This window comes from Cryptomeria japonica, chromosome 6, assembly GCF_030272615.1.
Source record: "Cryptomeria japonica chromosome 6, Sugi_1.0, whole genome shotgun sequence".
Lineage (NCBI taxonomy): Eukaryota > Viridiplantae > Streptophyta > Pinopsida > Cupressales > Cupressaceae > Cryptomeria > Cryptomeria japonica.
The window spans coordinates 481,409,890-481,425,916 of NC_081410.1; the positions used below are offsets into that span (position 1 = coordinate 481,409,890).

At 38.4% G+C, this 16,027-nt stretch overlaps 1 protein-coding gene across 3 annotated transcripts in view; it reads right to left on the bottom strand.

The window, feature by feature from the left end:
- Positions 1 to 16,027, bottom strand: part of LOC131052835 (sorting nexin 1) — a 62,829-nt gene that overhangs the window by 30,777 nt on the left and 16,025 nt on the right. For all 3 annotated transcript variants that reach the window (XM_057987463.2, XM_057987462.2, XM_057987461.2), the window contains one exon: positions 6,745 to 6,878. In XM_057987463.2, the coding sequence (XP_057843446.2) occupies positions 6,745 to 6,878 (134 nt within the window). The remainder of the gene's footprint in view (positions 1 to 6,744; positions 6,879 to 16,027) is intronic.

The window sequence follows — 16,027 nt, forward strand, 5'->3', positions numbered from 1 at the left end:
GCTAGAACATTCAAAAAAAACACCTCCAAGCATGCCTTAGAAACTATGAACTTGGTCTTGACAAGTGATAAATTGAGGTGTATAAGGATTTTCACTCTGCACCCTTTGGAAGGGTCAAGAGTGAAATTCCTAATCTTGGCCAAAATCCTGACTTCATTTTCACATTTCTCCATCCAAACAAGTGTTTTGCCCTCAAAAATGCCTGGGAACGAGTTGGTTCTAAGTTTGGGTCAAACTAGATTGTCTTATGGAGAATTTCGCTCTAGACCCTTTGGAAGGATCAGGAGCGAAATTCGCTTTGGACCCTTTGGAAGGGTCAAGAGCGAAATTTGACATTTTGGTCTCTCCGTCAGGATCATTTTATGGAATATAACATTTAAGTATAAGTGATATTTCACTTATACTTTAAGTTATATTCCATATATACTTTCAGGATGTTTGAGAGTGGTTTCAGACCTCCAGGAGTTATATTGCAAAATCTAGTTTTTGGAGGATTCTTCAGTTTTCCAGACTTAGTCAAATTTCAGGATCAGGACATTCCAGACTTAGACAAATTTCAGGGCATTTGAAGATCAGGATGACATTCCAGACTTCATCACTAACCAACTTGACCTAATTCAGACCTTCAAGGATGATACTCACTCACCAAGCAAGGCGCAATTAGCAACAAGAGCAAAACCAAGCCCTAAGGAAGACTCTCAAGGAAACCCTAATTCTGGGGCCCTATGGACTCACCCCGGCTCAAGCAAAGCCTGCCATCCAGCAATCCTCCTGACAGCACTCATCCTACAAAGGCTAACAGATAAAACCCTAAAAGACCCAGAAAACAAACCCTAGAAGGCAAAAAAAGCAGGGGTCCCCATTTGCAATGGGGCGATGTGTGAATACGTCACAACAGGTATCTGTGTGTGATTTGTGTTTGTTCTTCATTGCATTCTGATTTCTGCTGTTCATTATTTAATCTGATTCCTAAAATTAACAATGGAGTGTGATCTGAAACGTTGATGCTAACAAAACCTACACAGTTGAATCCAGAAACTCAGCATAATAAAGGTCTCTTCTTGCTTATGACAATGTCTCTCGGACCATCGGTAGGTTCCAATGGTTCAACTGGATCAACAATCTCTACAGGTTCAGTGGACTCCCTCTGAATCTCAGGAGTATGATCAACATCCATGTCTTAAGGAGTTTTCGGGTCATCATCATCAATCTCCATGCATGAACCTTTAGATCTCCTGAATGCAACATCTTCCTCAAATGTAACATCTCTGCTAACCTCTATCTGTTTCTGTCCTGAAATGTAAATCATGTAGGCTTTTGAAGTTTCACTGTCGCCCACAAATATCCCTTTCTTGCCAGAAGGTTCCAATATGGTTCTTTTATCTTTAGGTACATGGCAATACACTGGACAACCAAAGATTCTCAAATGACTGACTTCAGGCTTAACCCCTGAAAAGGCTTCTTCTAGAGTCATATTCTGCAATATCCGATGAGGACATCTATTCTGAACATATACTGTTGTTTTGGAAGCTTCTGCCCAGAGAGAGGTTTGCAAGTCTTGGTCATGAATCATGGCTTTAGCTGCTTCAACTATGTACCTGTTCTTTCTTTCTACAACCCCATTTTGTTGTGGGTTGTAAGGGACACAAAACTCCCTCTTAATTCTTGCCTCAATGTAGAAATTACGGAAGTTTGCGGAAGTGTATTCACCCCCATTATCAGACCTTAAGACTTCAATCCTTTTCCTAGACAAGTTTTCTACTTGAGCCTTAAACTCTTTAAACCTATCTAGGACTTCTTCAGACTCTTTGGACTTCAAAAAATAAATCCAAGTCTTCCTAGAATAATCATCTATGAAAATTACATAATACAAATATCCACTTAGGGATGCCATTGACATTGGACCACATAAATCAGAATGTACAAGGTCTAATATTTCTTTTGACCTACTTTCACTACTATGAAATGGGCTTTTAGTATTTTTAACCATGGCACAACCTTTACAAGTGTCATCATGCTCATGACTAAGCTTAGGGACACCATTAACCATTTTCTCTAATGATGGGAGAGCCTTGTAGTGCAAATGAGCAAGTCTTCTATGCCATAGCTCGTTGGAACTAGTAGAGTCATGTAGGAGAGCTTGAACTAGACGGATGAAAAGCTTGTATAGACTTTCATGCCAATTCCCAATCACACGTGTTGTCTTGATGCTAGAGTTCTTTGGCCAAGCAAGAACTTTCCCTTCTAAAAATGCAACTTGATAACCTTTGTCTTCTAAGGCTGAAATGGAGACAAGGTTCCTCTTGATTGCCGGCACGAACAAGACATCGCTTAAATGGAGAGGGATGCCAGATTCTAAGTTGAGAGAGGTGGATCCAAAGCCTTTTACCAAGTAGCATGCATCATCTCCAATTATCACTTGAAGATTGGTCTTTCTTTCTACCAAGTCTAAAAGATGTTCTCTATAACCTGTGATGTGACAAGAAGCGCCACTATCAATTAACCAAGTGCTTCTATCGATTGGAACATTGCTTGATAGGGCAGAGATGAATAGAAACCTTTCTTGGTTGTTCCTTTATTCCTTTTGAGGAGATACTTCACCAACATCCGCCATAGAAGCATGTTGCTTTGGCCTTGTCAAACAATCTCTTGCATAGTGACCATACTTGTCACACCTAAAGCACTGGATGTGAGAGACATCTTTCTTCTTCTTAGAATTAGGTGTCGAAACTGAACTTCTATCTCTACTTCTTTTGAAGTTGCCTTTTCTCCCATCTCTTCCTTTCTTCTTTGAAGTTTGAGGCCCTTTAATAAATAATTGTGTTTTATTAACAAAACGTTTTAATTAACTTGGCATATACAAATATGCAAAGCCGAAAGGCTAATTGCATAGTTGGTTGTAGTCGGTCAAGGATACTGCCGCTACTACAATCGACAACACCTGGAACCTACGAAAACCTAGCTCCTTCCTCCTCTCTGCCATATCTCTACTACAGACAAACTATTTTGATAATATACTAATATAGGCATGTCAACATTTGTCCCTGTGATCAACAGCTTGGATGATAGTATTTTTCCTAGTAAAATAACCAGGTATCTTAAAATTCATTTGGCTATTATATATCAAATAAATATATGTATAATCTACATATCCAATAACTCAATCAAAACATCTGTTTCTAATTTTCTGGTTGTCTCTACATCTTCATCTGATCAAACACCAATATTTTGCTGGTAGGAAAAGAATAATTTAAACATGTTAATCGTCTTAACACAAAAGAAGGAACAAGGGTGACAACCAACAGGTTGATCTTTCTGGAAACCAGAATGCCAATCTACTTAGGTTTAACGGGCATGGTGGGGCATGGAAGGTTGAAGCACCGTTCTAGGTAAGTACTTTAGAATGAAAAGGCTACAGGTATAGTATGCTTTACACTACTTGTAATCTATAAACATAAAGGAAAAGTAGATACCTTGCTTTAAGTAATCAACCAATCAAGCCTTCTCACCTGTAGATACATCACCCATATTCTATGACTTAATATATTTGAATTGGTTTCACGGGTCTCAACTTCAGCTTCACATTCAAAATTCAAATGATAAAATGGCCACGGTCTCTTCACTGCTTAGAGCTTAGAACTGTAGGAGGTTCTACCCCCATGGTTCTGCCAAAAATGCACCCCCTTGCAAAGCACTTTGCTTCAATCAGCTGATGGGTGGCATTTTTCTGAATAAAAGTCTCATTTCCTTTAAAGAAAGCTCATCAAATAAAATTTGCTACCACTATATATGAAGTGCATATAAATATGAAATTAAAAAAAGATACCCCCATGGTTCTGCCAAAAATGCACCCCCTGGCAAAGCACTTTGCTTCAATCAGCTGATGGGTGGTATTTTTCTGAAAAAAAGTCTCATTTCTTTTGAAGAAACCTCATAAAATAAACTTTCTGCCACTATATATGAAGTGCATATAAATAAGAAATTAAGAATCGTTCACAGATGTGAAAGTTTGCACCCAATAAAGAAAGTCAAGTCCTCTATAACTGTAATCCATAACTATTCACTTGGGCAAAATGGCAAAGCTCACATTATAATTTGAAATAAACAGTTCCCTGGTGAAGCATCTAAGAAAGTCACTAAACTGAACCAAAGCTTTTTAGAATCCATCGGAACAAAACCTAGACCACGAGCAAGTGGGATTTATTAGCCAATGCGGCTTCCTCTGCTTCCGAAGAGAAGAAAGTCTCTATTATGGTCGTAATACCATATCCCCAAACAAACTCCAATAACCAATAGCTATCACGTGGTTCTTGAATCTGTGTCTCCTATTTGGAATGGCTGGATCCAGAAGATTGGGTTTAATCAGATCATAGAAATATGGCAGTCGCTAGTTTTCTCTCCCTGTTATCAGCTATTACCAAAAGGTCTTATCACTCTCTATCTCTTGTTACCCCCACATCAGTCGTTTGGCTGATTGTTATATCAATGTCTTAAATGTACAAGTTGAACAGGTTTATATGTATCGTGTATCTATATGCATCAACCAATGTAAAAAAATTTATCGGTGATACTTTCCACTGATGATTGCACAAACTTCTAGGTAACAGTTTACTACTCGGCAATTGTATAACAAAATAAAACATTGATAATAAACTAACAATGTACAAAAGACCTAGGCAAATTACAAATTTCATCTATGATGCTTTAAACATACTACCTGGCAAATTATAAATGTTTTATTGGAAAATAATATTGACATACAAAATCAAACCTTTGACAAATCATAAGCCTCCTGTTGATTTTAGCAATCAGATTAGCAGTATAGAACAGAAAATCAGAATGCAAAGTAATTCATATGCATAACACACATGTACCCTGGGAAACCTCCCTCTTGAAGGAAAAACCCAGCAACCAAAGATCTCAGATCTGATTAGATTAATGTCAGAAGATAATCAAATACAAATTCACCCACCTAGGGCATGACAGAATTGACTTATCTGAATCACAAGTTCTGATGTGAACTTGACTGAATCTCCGAACAGATGTAGGGCAGACCTTAGGGCAGATCAGTCTGATATAGTTCGCACAGCAAGAGGATAGCTTCTTGGATCAGAAGTCTGCCGATTTACAAGAATGTGAATTCGCTGTCACTCAGAATGTGTTAGCTGACTCTTGGAGAATATTCGCTGACTTCAACATTGAATTCGCTGGCAGAGTGGTATTCGCTGATCAAGTGCGCATTATTGTCTATGAAATGGATTACAATCCATTGATTATATAGGAGGTACAAGCATTATATCTTGCCTTAGTCGGCTAAGGACTTTGGCGCCAAAATATAATGCTTTTAGTTTAAGTTACATGAATAGGTCCATGCTTCCACACGTTACATTTGTGTTTGCCCTTTGAGTGTTTTATGTGCCTAGGCGGGACCAATCTCCAATGGTCACAAGTTACATTATGGGGTCAGACCCATTTATAACCACAAGCTACATAGGTTAGGACCTAACCAATAACCCTTTACAAGTTGCATATGAATGGGACCTGACCTATTGAATTTACAAATTACACAATAAATTTTAAGGCCGAAGGCCACATCTAAAATTTACCAAGCTAGGTCGGCCCAATCAAGGGATACGACCTAGCTACATTTTCAACACCTCCAACATGTCAATTTCACCAGCTTATTTATCTATAATCAGCACTAACCCAAAAGTCAAATGCACAATATTGACCTATGTTCCTTTGAGTTTCTAGATGGTGAGGATAAAAGGGACAGCAAAAAATTCCTGAATTTTGGAGATGGCTGGCAATGGCAAATATGATTGCATGTATATATACACACGCATTTTATAGCATTTTAATTGTATAATTCAACTGTAAGCATCATTAGACATTAGAATTTTCGAGCTTTTTGGAGAAAACTGAAGCAATGCTTACATCACCATTTAGGATCAGAGTGTGTAATCCCAAATGTTGATGGATCAGAGAGTGTAATCCCAAATGTTGATGTAATAATTGCTACACAGTTTTCTCCAAAAAGCTAGAAAAGTATCGTTAAATGGACTATGGAAATCCAATGCTGCTAATCTTTAAACATTCTCAAGAGCTGAAATTCAATAAACGTTAACATATACAACATTGAAGGTTGAATGTGGAACAACGAACATTCAACATGGACCACTGAATGATAAAAATTGAACCCAACAAAACACTAAGATGCATATATATATGACAATTTTAACATGAAAATCTAATTGTTATATTATCAATGATCATACAAATAATTGTTTCAAAATGGACCCTGCTTGTTTTCTAAAGCTTATAAATGTTTTTATTTTCAAACAACTTTTGATGTGGGCTATCAGGATATCCCCACGACGTTTTTTGCAGATTGAGGATGTTCCTCGATGTCTCTAGGCTTCTCAAAGTCCCCATGTAGAACTAGAAATGTAGCCAGGATGCCAAAATATCTACAATGTGTTAAGTGAAAAAATATGCAGAATAAATGAGGATTGCAAGGCACAGAAAATTTGCATTTGTGCCCCATCATGCCTTTGCATTCCTCAAACATTCAGGATGACCCCATATGGCACAGTACATCATAGTAGAACACTAAAATATTTGCTCAATCTGCTAACAAACATTTGATAATATCTTTGACAACTAATCAACAATGTTTTCTAAATCTTTGATTTTACTTGCAAAATAAACATCCTATTTGAAATTTTGTAACAGCCACTGTACCTCTTCATTCACTTGTAAGAAGAACTTTAAATCTTCATTTTGTCGCAGTTGTGGATGAGAAGCTATTCTATTTAAAAAGACATCTAATCCACGGCGCCTCAGCTCAATAAACTCTGCACTAAAACGGAACTTCTCTGCATTGCAAAACAATTGAATTCAGAGTACGGAAAACAATAGGTACAACTAAAACTTGTCTACTTCGTTACTTCCTTTACACCACCCAAGACAACAACTAGAATCATATGTTCATTTGCTATTGTCTGACTTTCAGTTATGACTGGTTTATTGAATTCTAAGGACAGAAGTCACCAAAACATAACTTTTTCACAGTCCATTATAGTTGTAGAACAAGCTTCTGGTAGGAAACTGTGTTTGAGCTTTTGTATAAAAATTCAAAATAGTTAAAAAACATTATGCATATAGCCAATCAGATTACCACCAATATAACTAAAAACATTACCCAGTTTTGACTTAGGACCCAATAATTGTATCCAGGAAATAAAATCACCTGAAAGGACATACATGTTCATTTTGCAAAATCAAAGAAAGAATTCATTACTAAAGAGATCTAATGTAAGACCATCAATAAATAACTAAAAACCACTAAAGAAGCACAGACAAACAAATAACATAACATCAAGCATTTGGGCATATCTAAGTATATGAATCAAGGAAGACAAATGTTGTTGGTTTTGTGCCTTTCCTTAAGTAATCACGAGATAAATAAAGCCTTCTCTAGTTTAACGCACAGTTACAAGGACACATATATGCATATGGCAAATTTCAAGGCCCCTAAATATGGATACAGCACTCATAAAAAAACATGTATATATATCAAAAGACATGAGCATAATTTTTTTTTTAAATTAAAAATAAAAAATGTTTAAGAGATTTTCGTTACAAGGGAAGTAATATAAATCACCATTGCTATATTCCAAAATGTTTGTCTAATTTTATCATTAAAAGTAAAACATCAATAGAATTGCATACTATAAAAAATGTAGAGATACATAAGGACGCATTGCTTATTTTGGAAGGAGTCGCAACCTTTCACACACAACCACTGCTCTTTGGTAAATTATAGTTTATTTTAATTTAATTCTTCTTTATTCCCAATCGCTAGTATGAAATTAGCATCACTTTTTCCTTAAGTATTATCTCCATGAACTTACATGATAATGGCACCACTTCAAGTTATTTCCTTGTTTCTTAATTTAGGCAGATTATCATTGTCTAATTCTGGGGAAGCAATCTCTAACACAGACAGTCTGTGTCCTTTTGTGAAGTACAATTCATATTGTAACTCCAAGCCATAAAGCTGCTGCTTTCAAACATTAGAGAATGAGATTTATTGTTGCTGAGTCATCCAAACCATCCAAAAGCTACCATAAGGATTGCAACATTGCCACCTTGAATGCACTGATTATGATGCAGATGAGAATTGCTGGGTATAGGAGTATTGAATGGTATTTTGTTGAAAACGAATCATTACAAATTATTCCAAATAAACATTATTGTGGAGAAAATGAAGGCCATGTGTATCTCAAGTGGCTTCAACATTATCATGGATGGATGGGTGAGCACTAGGCAATATCCACTTATCAATATTATGGTCCTTCCTTCCTCAGGGGTATTGACTATTTGGGACACTTGAATGATGAGAATGCAATGTCCCCTAATAGGTTTAGGCCTGTTTTAACCATAATTAATCTATTTCTATGCATTTTGACTTAAAACTAACTTGAGTAGGAGACAAATCTATCTTAACATGAATCAAATTAGTGTTATCATAATCTTCTTCCTGATATTGAATTGATAATTCAATCTGATTTATAGTCTCGGACTTATTTGTTCATTCAAATTACTATTTCTGTATGTGTGTGTGTGTGTGTGTTTGTGTGTGTGTGTGTGCGTGCGCGCGCGTGTGTGTGTAATCTAATTGATATTACATCATTGTTATACATATAATCCCTATTCTGATTTAAACCTACAAATAAACAAATAAATGAATTATATTATATTATAAATCTTTTATATATTTATTAGTTACCTATTTATTAATTACTTATTATATGGTTTATTGTATATTACTGCGGAGCAGTTTCCAGAAATTATTATAATAATTATAATTATTATATTATTATTAATATTTATATAATTATTGCTTAGGATAAAAGGGTGGACTAAAAAAAAATGGCGGATCGATCCTAGCAGGGCTTCAGACGCCATGAGGGTTTCAGATATAGTGGAGGCTTCAATGGAAAATAGCCGAGGAATAGGAATGGAAACCGTGGCCATTTCAGAGATACCCGCGCAGTATTTCGAAACCAGTCTTGGTCATGGAAGGATCCGAAGAATGTGCAACAAAGGAGGACGACAGGGGGTGGTTTTAAGAGTAATGACAGACGAATGATCACCGACAGTTTCGGAAGATATGAGGCCCTAAGCAACCATAAGAAGGTGGATTTCAAGAAGGTGCAGGAGAAATTTTGGAAGCAGAAGCCTACGAGGGAAGCTGCGAAAGTGTTAGAGGTATGCCCTAAGTCTATCTATAATAGTCCTGAACATTGAAATCTCGAATGGTGAATGGGGTGACAATATCAATTTTCTTAATGCACATGCTCTTTTCCTGAAATGGGGGGGTTCGTGGCCGTCTCTATCAAAAATCAGAGCATGGTGTGACGCTATTTGGGGGGAAGGTGTAGAACTAAAAACAATAGAAAATGGCTTTTTCCTGGTTATATGCCCTACTAATATGGATAGGGATTGGATTCTTGACAATGGACCTTTCTTTATGGATGGAAAAGGCTTTAGCATTCTCAAATGGAAGCCAAATTTCAATCCAAACATAGAAACCATCAATAGGGTGCCAATATGGATTAAATTTCCAGGACTACCTCAAGAATACAAGAACACAGAAACCCTAAAAAAAATAGGAGAGAACCTAGGCTCTTTCAGAAAAGCTGAGGAATTTGTAGACCCTACGGATTTCAGTATGGTCTCACGGATATGCATTGATTGGGACCCGGTGCATAACCTACCCAACACAATAGAAATCAAAACTGGTTCGGGGATCTGGGCGCAAAAGGTGGTCCTAGAAGAAAGGATGGCAACATGCTCGGATTACAACTCTTTTGCCCATGCTAAAGGGGACTGCAAAATTGGAGACAAAGGAAAGTCTAAAGTCCGAGATGAACTAGCAGAGGATATAATTAGACTTTTGGAACAAAAGGACTGGTAACATCATTGGGAAACTTTGGATTGGAATGTTTTGCAACATTCTAGGATGTGTTATGAGCCGGATCTGAACACAATAACATCTCTTTGTTCTAGTAAAGGCCTGATTGACGATCTATTTGCAGCAGAGGCATCTGCAAAAGACCGGGTAACACTAACAAACACTGTCGGATCAGATTCTGTAACAATCCAAAATCAATATAGTGATCCTCAATTGCAGAGTAAGGGGATGGATGTAGTGGGAAACATTTGGGCCCCCAGCCACTGGTTTAAGTGCTATGGATCTAATTTATTCAGAGAATCATAAGCAAAATGCTGATCACACTGAAGAGGAAAGCAATGTGTCCCCTCATATTTTTCAAGCTGGTTACATGGCAGAAGAGGAAGAGATTGTAGTCCCTAAGACTCAAATGGAGGATTTGCCTAAAGAACACAATGAGGTGCCTCAAGAAAGAACACACTTAAAAGAGGACAAACTCCCATTTACACCTCTAAGAATTGAACAGATTGTGGAGGAAACGGTCTTTAAGGATATCCAAATTTCTCCCATTAGAAACCTAGATGCATCCTTTGAATGGGTGAAAGACAGTGGAGGTGACCTGAGTTTGTCAGAATCCGAGGGAGAACTATCTGATAATCCGGTGGGAGAGGATGACATGGGACTTCTTGCCATAGGAGGGGTTTCGGATAAGAGAACCCTGGAAATGACTTTGGCTCAAAATGCTAAGGTAAAGATAGGCGAGAGTAAGAAAAGAGGACCCAAATCCAATAGAGTTAGATTGGAGATTGTAGGTAATGTTGCTGGCCAAAGCAAACTCAGACTTAGATCGGGAAGGGACGTGATCTCTTCCCGGAAGCAATGAGGTTCCTTTCGTGGAATGTCAGGGGCTGCAATGCCCTTGACAAGGTAAGACTGATTAAGAGATGCCTTGATCAGTTTCACCCAAATCTTGTTTGCCTACAGGAAACCAAAATTAAGTCTGAAGATTTTGAAACCTTTTATAGTAGATTTAAAAAATGGAAATGCATCTTAGTTGAGGCTCAAGGAGCCTCGGGTGGCTTAGCCATCTTATGGAATGAGTCCCTTGTGGATGTCAGCATTATTAACCAGGGACACTGGTGGCAATGGGTGTGAATTCACTCGAAGCAACTTCAGCTGCAATTGTTCTTAATTAATGTCTATGGCCCAAACAGCCCCTCTTTAAAAAACAGTTGTGAAATGATATCTCAGGATGTCTAAGACAGGACACTGTAACTCCTTTTCTAATAGGGGGTGACTTCAATGCTTTGATTCGACCATCAGACAAAATGGGTGGTAATGGTTGGATGAGGCAAAGTAACTTAGACTTTGGCTCTTTCATCACAAAGTCAGAATTAATTGAAATCCCCTTCAAAACTGGGGAATTCGCTTGGACAAACAAAAGAAGTGGTTTTTTAAACATAGCAGAAAGACTGGACAGATTCTTTGTAGTTGGTGACTGGTCCTCTCATTAGTGGACGCGTAGTGTTGATATTTTACCATTCACGGGGTCAGACCATTACCCCATTGGTATCCAAATACAGGACGAAAAAGGCCCTAATAGATGCCCTTTCAAATTTGAAGCTATGTGGCTAAGGGATAACAATTTAAGATCTTTGGTGGAGAAATGGTGGAATCTACCCCCTAAAAAACCAAGTAACAAGGCTTTTATGTTCTTCAAAAAACTTAAATTTGTAAAAGAACAACTCAAAAAGTGGAATAGAGAGTCTTTCAAAAACATCTTTAATGAGAAACTAAGTCTAGAGGAAGAATTAAAAACTCTACAAGAACAAATCATTCTTCAAGGCATGGATGAATCGGCATTCTTGAGAGAGAAACAACTTAATAAGGTGTATTCGGAAGTCCTAGCAAGAGAAGAGACCTTCTAGAGACATAAATCTCGTGAGACATGGCTGAAGGAAGGTGACAGAAATACTAAATTCTTCCATGCCTCTACAAAGGTTATGAGGAACTATAACAAAATTTTCTCTATACATAATATGACGGGGGAGCTATTAACCGATCAAGATTCCATCAACAATGAGGCAGTGAACTTCTTCTCAAGTGCTTTCAATGGGGAGCCAAGGGCAGACCAAGAAGTGCGATCTATTATGGATATCTTACCCTTCTGTGTGAAGGAGCAGCACGGCAAGATGTTACTTAGGGCTGTGTTGACGGAGGAAGCAAAGACTGCAGTTTTTGACATGGGAGCTGTCAAAGCTCCAGGACTGGATGGGTTCCCAACTCTTTTCTTTCAACATTTCTGGGACATTCTGGCAAATGATTTATAGGCAATTGTGGAGGAGTCTAGAACAGGTGGTTTCATTTTTAAGAACTTTAACAATACTTTCATAGCACTAATCCCAAATAAGGAAAACATATCTACCTTCCATGACTTCAGACCCATTTCTTTGTGCAACACGATCTACAAAGTGATCTCTAAAGTGATAGCCAACAGGCTAAAATGTATTCTGGAAGATGTTATTTCCCCGGAACACAATGGTTTTGCCCCCGGTAGATCGATTTATGAAGGTATTATCCTGGCACATGAGGTAATTCATTCTATCCGTCTTTCTAAAAAGGAGAATATGATGATAAAAGTGGATATCAGGAAAGCCTATGATGAGATTAATAGAGATTTTCTACTAAAAATTCTTGCAAAATTTGGTTTTGACCCGGTCTGGATAGCCTGGATAGAAAGTTATATTAAATCCCCTAGGTTCTCAATCCTTATCAATGGGAGCCCTCAGGGTTTCTTCTCTTCCAACAAGGGTTTAAGACAGGGGGACCCACTGTCCCCTTTTCTCTTCATTATTATGGCAGAAGTGTTGTGGCGTTTGATTTCGAAAGAATGTAGAGCTAGCCGGTGGAAGGGTATAAGGATTGTTGCAGGGGTGGATCCTCTGACTCATCTGCAATTCGTTGATGATACTTTCCTGGGTGGAGAGGCCTCAACAAGGGAAGCTCGGACTGTAAAACAGGTGATTGATAATTATGAACAAGTGTCAGGACAAGAAGTGAACTGGCTCAAATCTGAGATTTTTTTTCTTCTACACTCCACCTCCTAAACAAAGGGAAATTAGCAACATTCTTGGCATGAAGCTGGGAACTCTACCAAGTAAGTTTTTAGGTGTTCCCTTATTTGGAGGCGCTAATAAGTCGGCAATTTGGAAAAATTTGGTTGAAAGTTGCTTCAACAGATTGGAGGGACGGAAAAGTAAATGGTTGACTTTGGCAGGCAGAATTCTGATGTTAAAAACAGTTGTCTCAGCCATCCCCATCTTCTCAATGACATGCCTAAAAATTCCCAACAAAATCATCAATGTGATCAAACAGAAAATGAGAAAATTCTTTTGGGATGGAGCTAATGAACAAGATAAAATCCCTCTATTGGCTTGGGAAAAAGTTTGCAGTTTGAAAGTGAAGGGTGGTGCTGGACTTAGGAACTGGCAACTTATGAATAAAGCTCTAGGAGCCAAACTCTCTTGGAGCATTTATAATAAACCAAATCAATTATGGGTAAAGGTAATGAGGGCTAAATACCTGAACACAATGGAGAATCATAGAATCTTCACAATCAAAACCCACCCAGGGGATCTGCAATTTGGAACTTCATAGTGAGCAGCAGGAAAGTACTCACTGAACATCTTTCATGGCATATTGGTAACGGAAAGTCAGCTAAATTCTGGGATGATTCTTGGGCGGCGTACCCAGTCATAAAACACATGGCCAATTTTTCCGAAGCAAAATCTCTTTTATGCAGAATTTGGGGTGACAAGGTCATTGACTATTTGGTAATGAGGGCTAAATACCTGGACACAATGAAGAATCATAGAATCTTCACAATCAAAACCCACCCAGGGGATCTGCAATTTGGAACTTCATAGTGAGCAGCAGGAAAGTACTCACTGAACATCTTTCATGGCATATTGGTAACGGAAAGTCAACTAAATTCTAGGATGATTCTTGGGCGGCGTACCCAGTCATAAAACACATGGCCGATTTTTCCGAAGCAAAATCTCTTTTATGCAGAATTTGGGGTGACAAGGTCATTGACTATTTGGTATGCAAACAAAGCCACCTGGGAGAGGTTAGGTGCTCGAAAGACCTATCAGACATAGGGCTATTGGATCAACAACAAAGGTTGTTAAAACAAGTCTTGGATCAACGAAAGATTTACCTCACAAAAGGCCAGGACAAAGTAATTTGGTGTGGGTCAAAAGATGGGAGCTACTCAGTTAAATTAGGTTATAGGTTTCTGGAAGGCGTGGTAGGGGAATGCAAGACAGCTAATGACTTAATATGGCATAATCATTGTCTACCCAAAGCAAGGGCGTTTGCATGGCTAGCCCTGAAAGGGAGAATTCTAACTGGCGAGAGGAGGAAAAGGCTTGGATTGGCAGGACCGACCAAGTGCTTTATGTGTGGGGAAGTTGAAGAGGATATTGATCACCTCCTGCTACAATGCAAGATAGCGCAAAAATGTTGGGACTTGGTGAAAGGTAAATTGCAATGGCAAAGCCCATTGCCAAATACGCTCATAAATGTATTTGATAGTTGGCCAAGGCAAAATAAGAAATCAACTTTCTCAAGCATATGGAACATATGCCCATCATTTGTAATATGGGAGATATGGAAGGAAAGAAATCGTAGGATTTTCCAAGACAAGGCTGAGGATGGTAGAAAGCTTTGTAGCAAAATTGATCGGGCAGTGGAGGAAACTTTAGGGGCTACAGCTTCCCAGATGGATTCAACGAAAAACCCTTTTACCATAGAGGACATGAAAATACAAAAAGCATGGCCCAACATCAAAATAAGGCATGGGGCCTGGCTTTCTAGGCAGATGAGTAAAAAATGTAACTCACCCACAGTATGGACTCCACCCCAGCCGGGGTAGATCAAAGCCAATTTTGATGGGGCAGCTCAGCGAGGAGGGGGTCTATCAGGGGTGGGAGTGGTTTTTCGAAATCACAGTGGCAGCATTATAAAATTGGGAGCACAACGCATCAAACAAAGCACTAACAATGAGGCAGAAGTTTATGCAACATGGTTGGCAATAAGATGTGCTAGGACAATGGGGATTAAAAAAACTACATTTGGAAGGGGACTCATTAATTATAATCTAGGCCATAAAAAATGGCCAAATCAAAGCATGGCACCTACAAAACTTCATCTCACTAATTCTAGAGGATTTGAAACTTTTTGAAGAAGTCATTATTACTCACATCAAACGGGAGGGCAACACAATTGCAGATAAACTGTCTAAATGGGCACTGTCCTTTAATCAAATTGAGGATTTCGTTTTTGAAGTCTTTGACGGCAAGTTGGACTCAATATAAGATGGGCTAAAACTTGAACTCTAAATGATGACATGACAAGGTCATATCATGCACTCAGATAACATATGATGATTTCTATCTACCAAAGTACATATATGATGTGTGTGAATCACAACTCAGGTGGTCATTAACTCTTGCTTTGTAATGATTAGCAGCTCAAGCGTGTTTCTCTTCGGCTCTTTTATTTTGTGCACGTGAATGATAGCAATGAAGGCAGTGATGTGAACCGTTACATGTGCTTCCTTACAACAAGCTTCAATCTATAATATTTACAGCTATGTGGATGTGTGATGACGTGATACACACAGTGTCAAGTAATAATGATCAAAGGTCGTGGCAGCAATGTGATTAACTACTCGCACGAGCTGGCTTCCTTTTTAAAGAACCCAAACGTAATGCATTTTATCTTTCTTCTACTAGCTGGTGTATGTGTTTTTTCTTGTGCAGGTTTGTTTGGCGACGGGATGGAGGCTACATTCACCTTCCAAACAAAGAAACAGCAGAAAGCTCTTTACGAACCGGTGGAAGATCGAAGACTGAGAATGCTGCTCAAATGCCCTTCAGAGGAAGTTATAAGAGCGATGCAAGGAACACTGGGCTTTTTCTTCCAGCAAGCCACACACCGATGGAAATGCAATGTGGATATAGCTGCCATGATTTTGGCATGGGGCCTGGAATTGGGGATTGC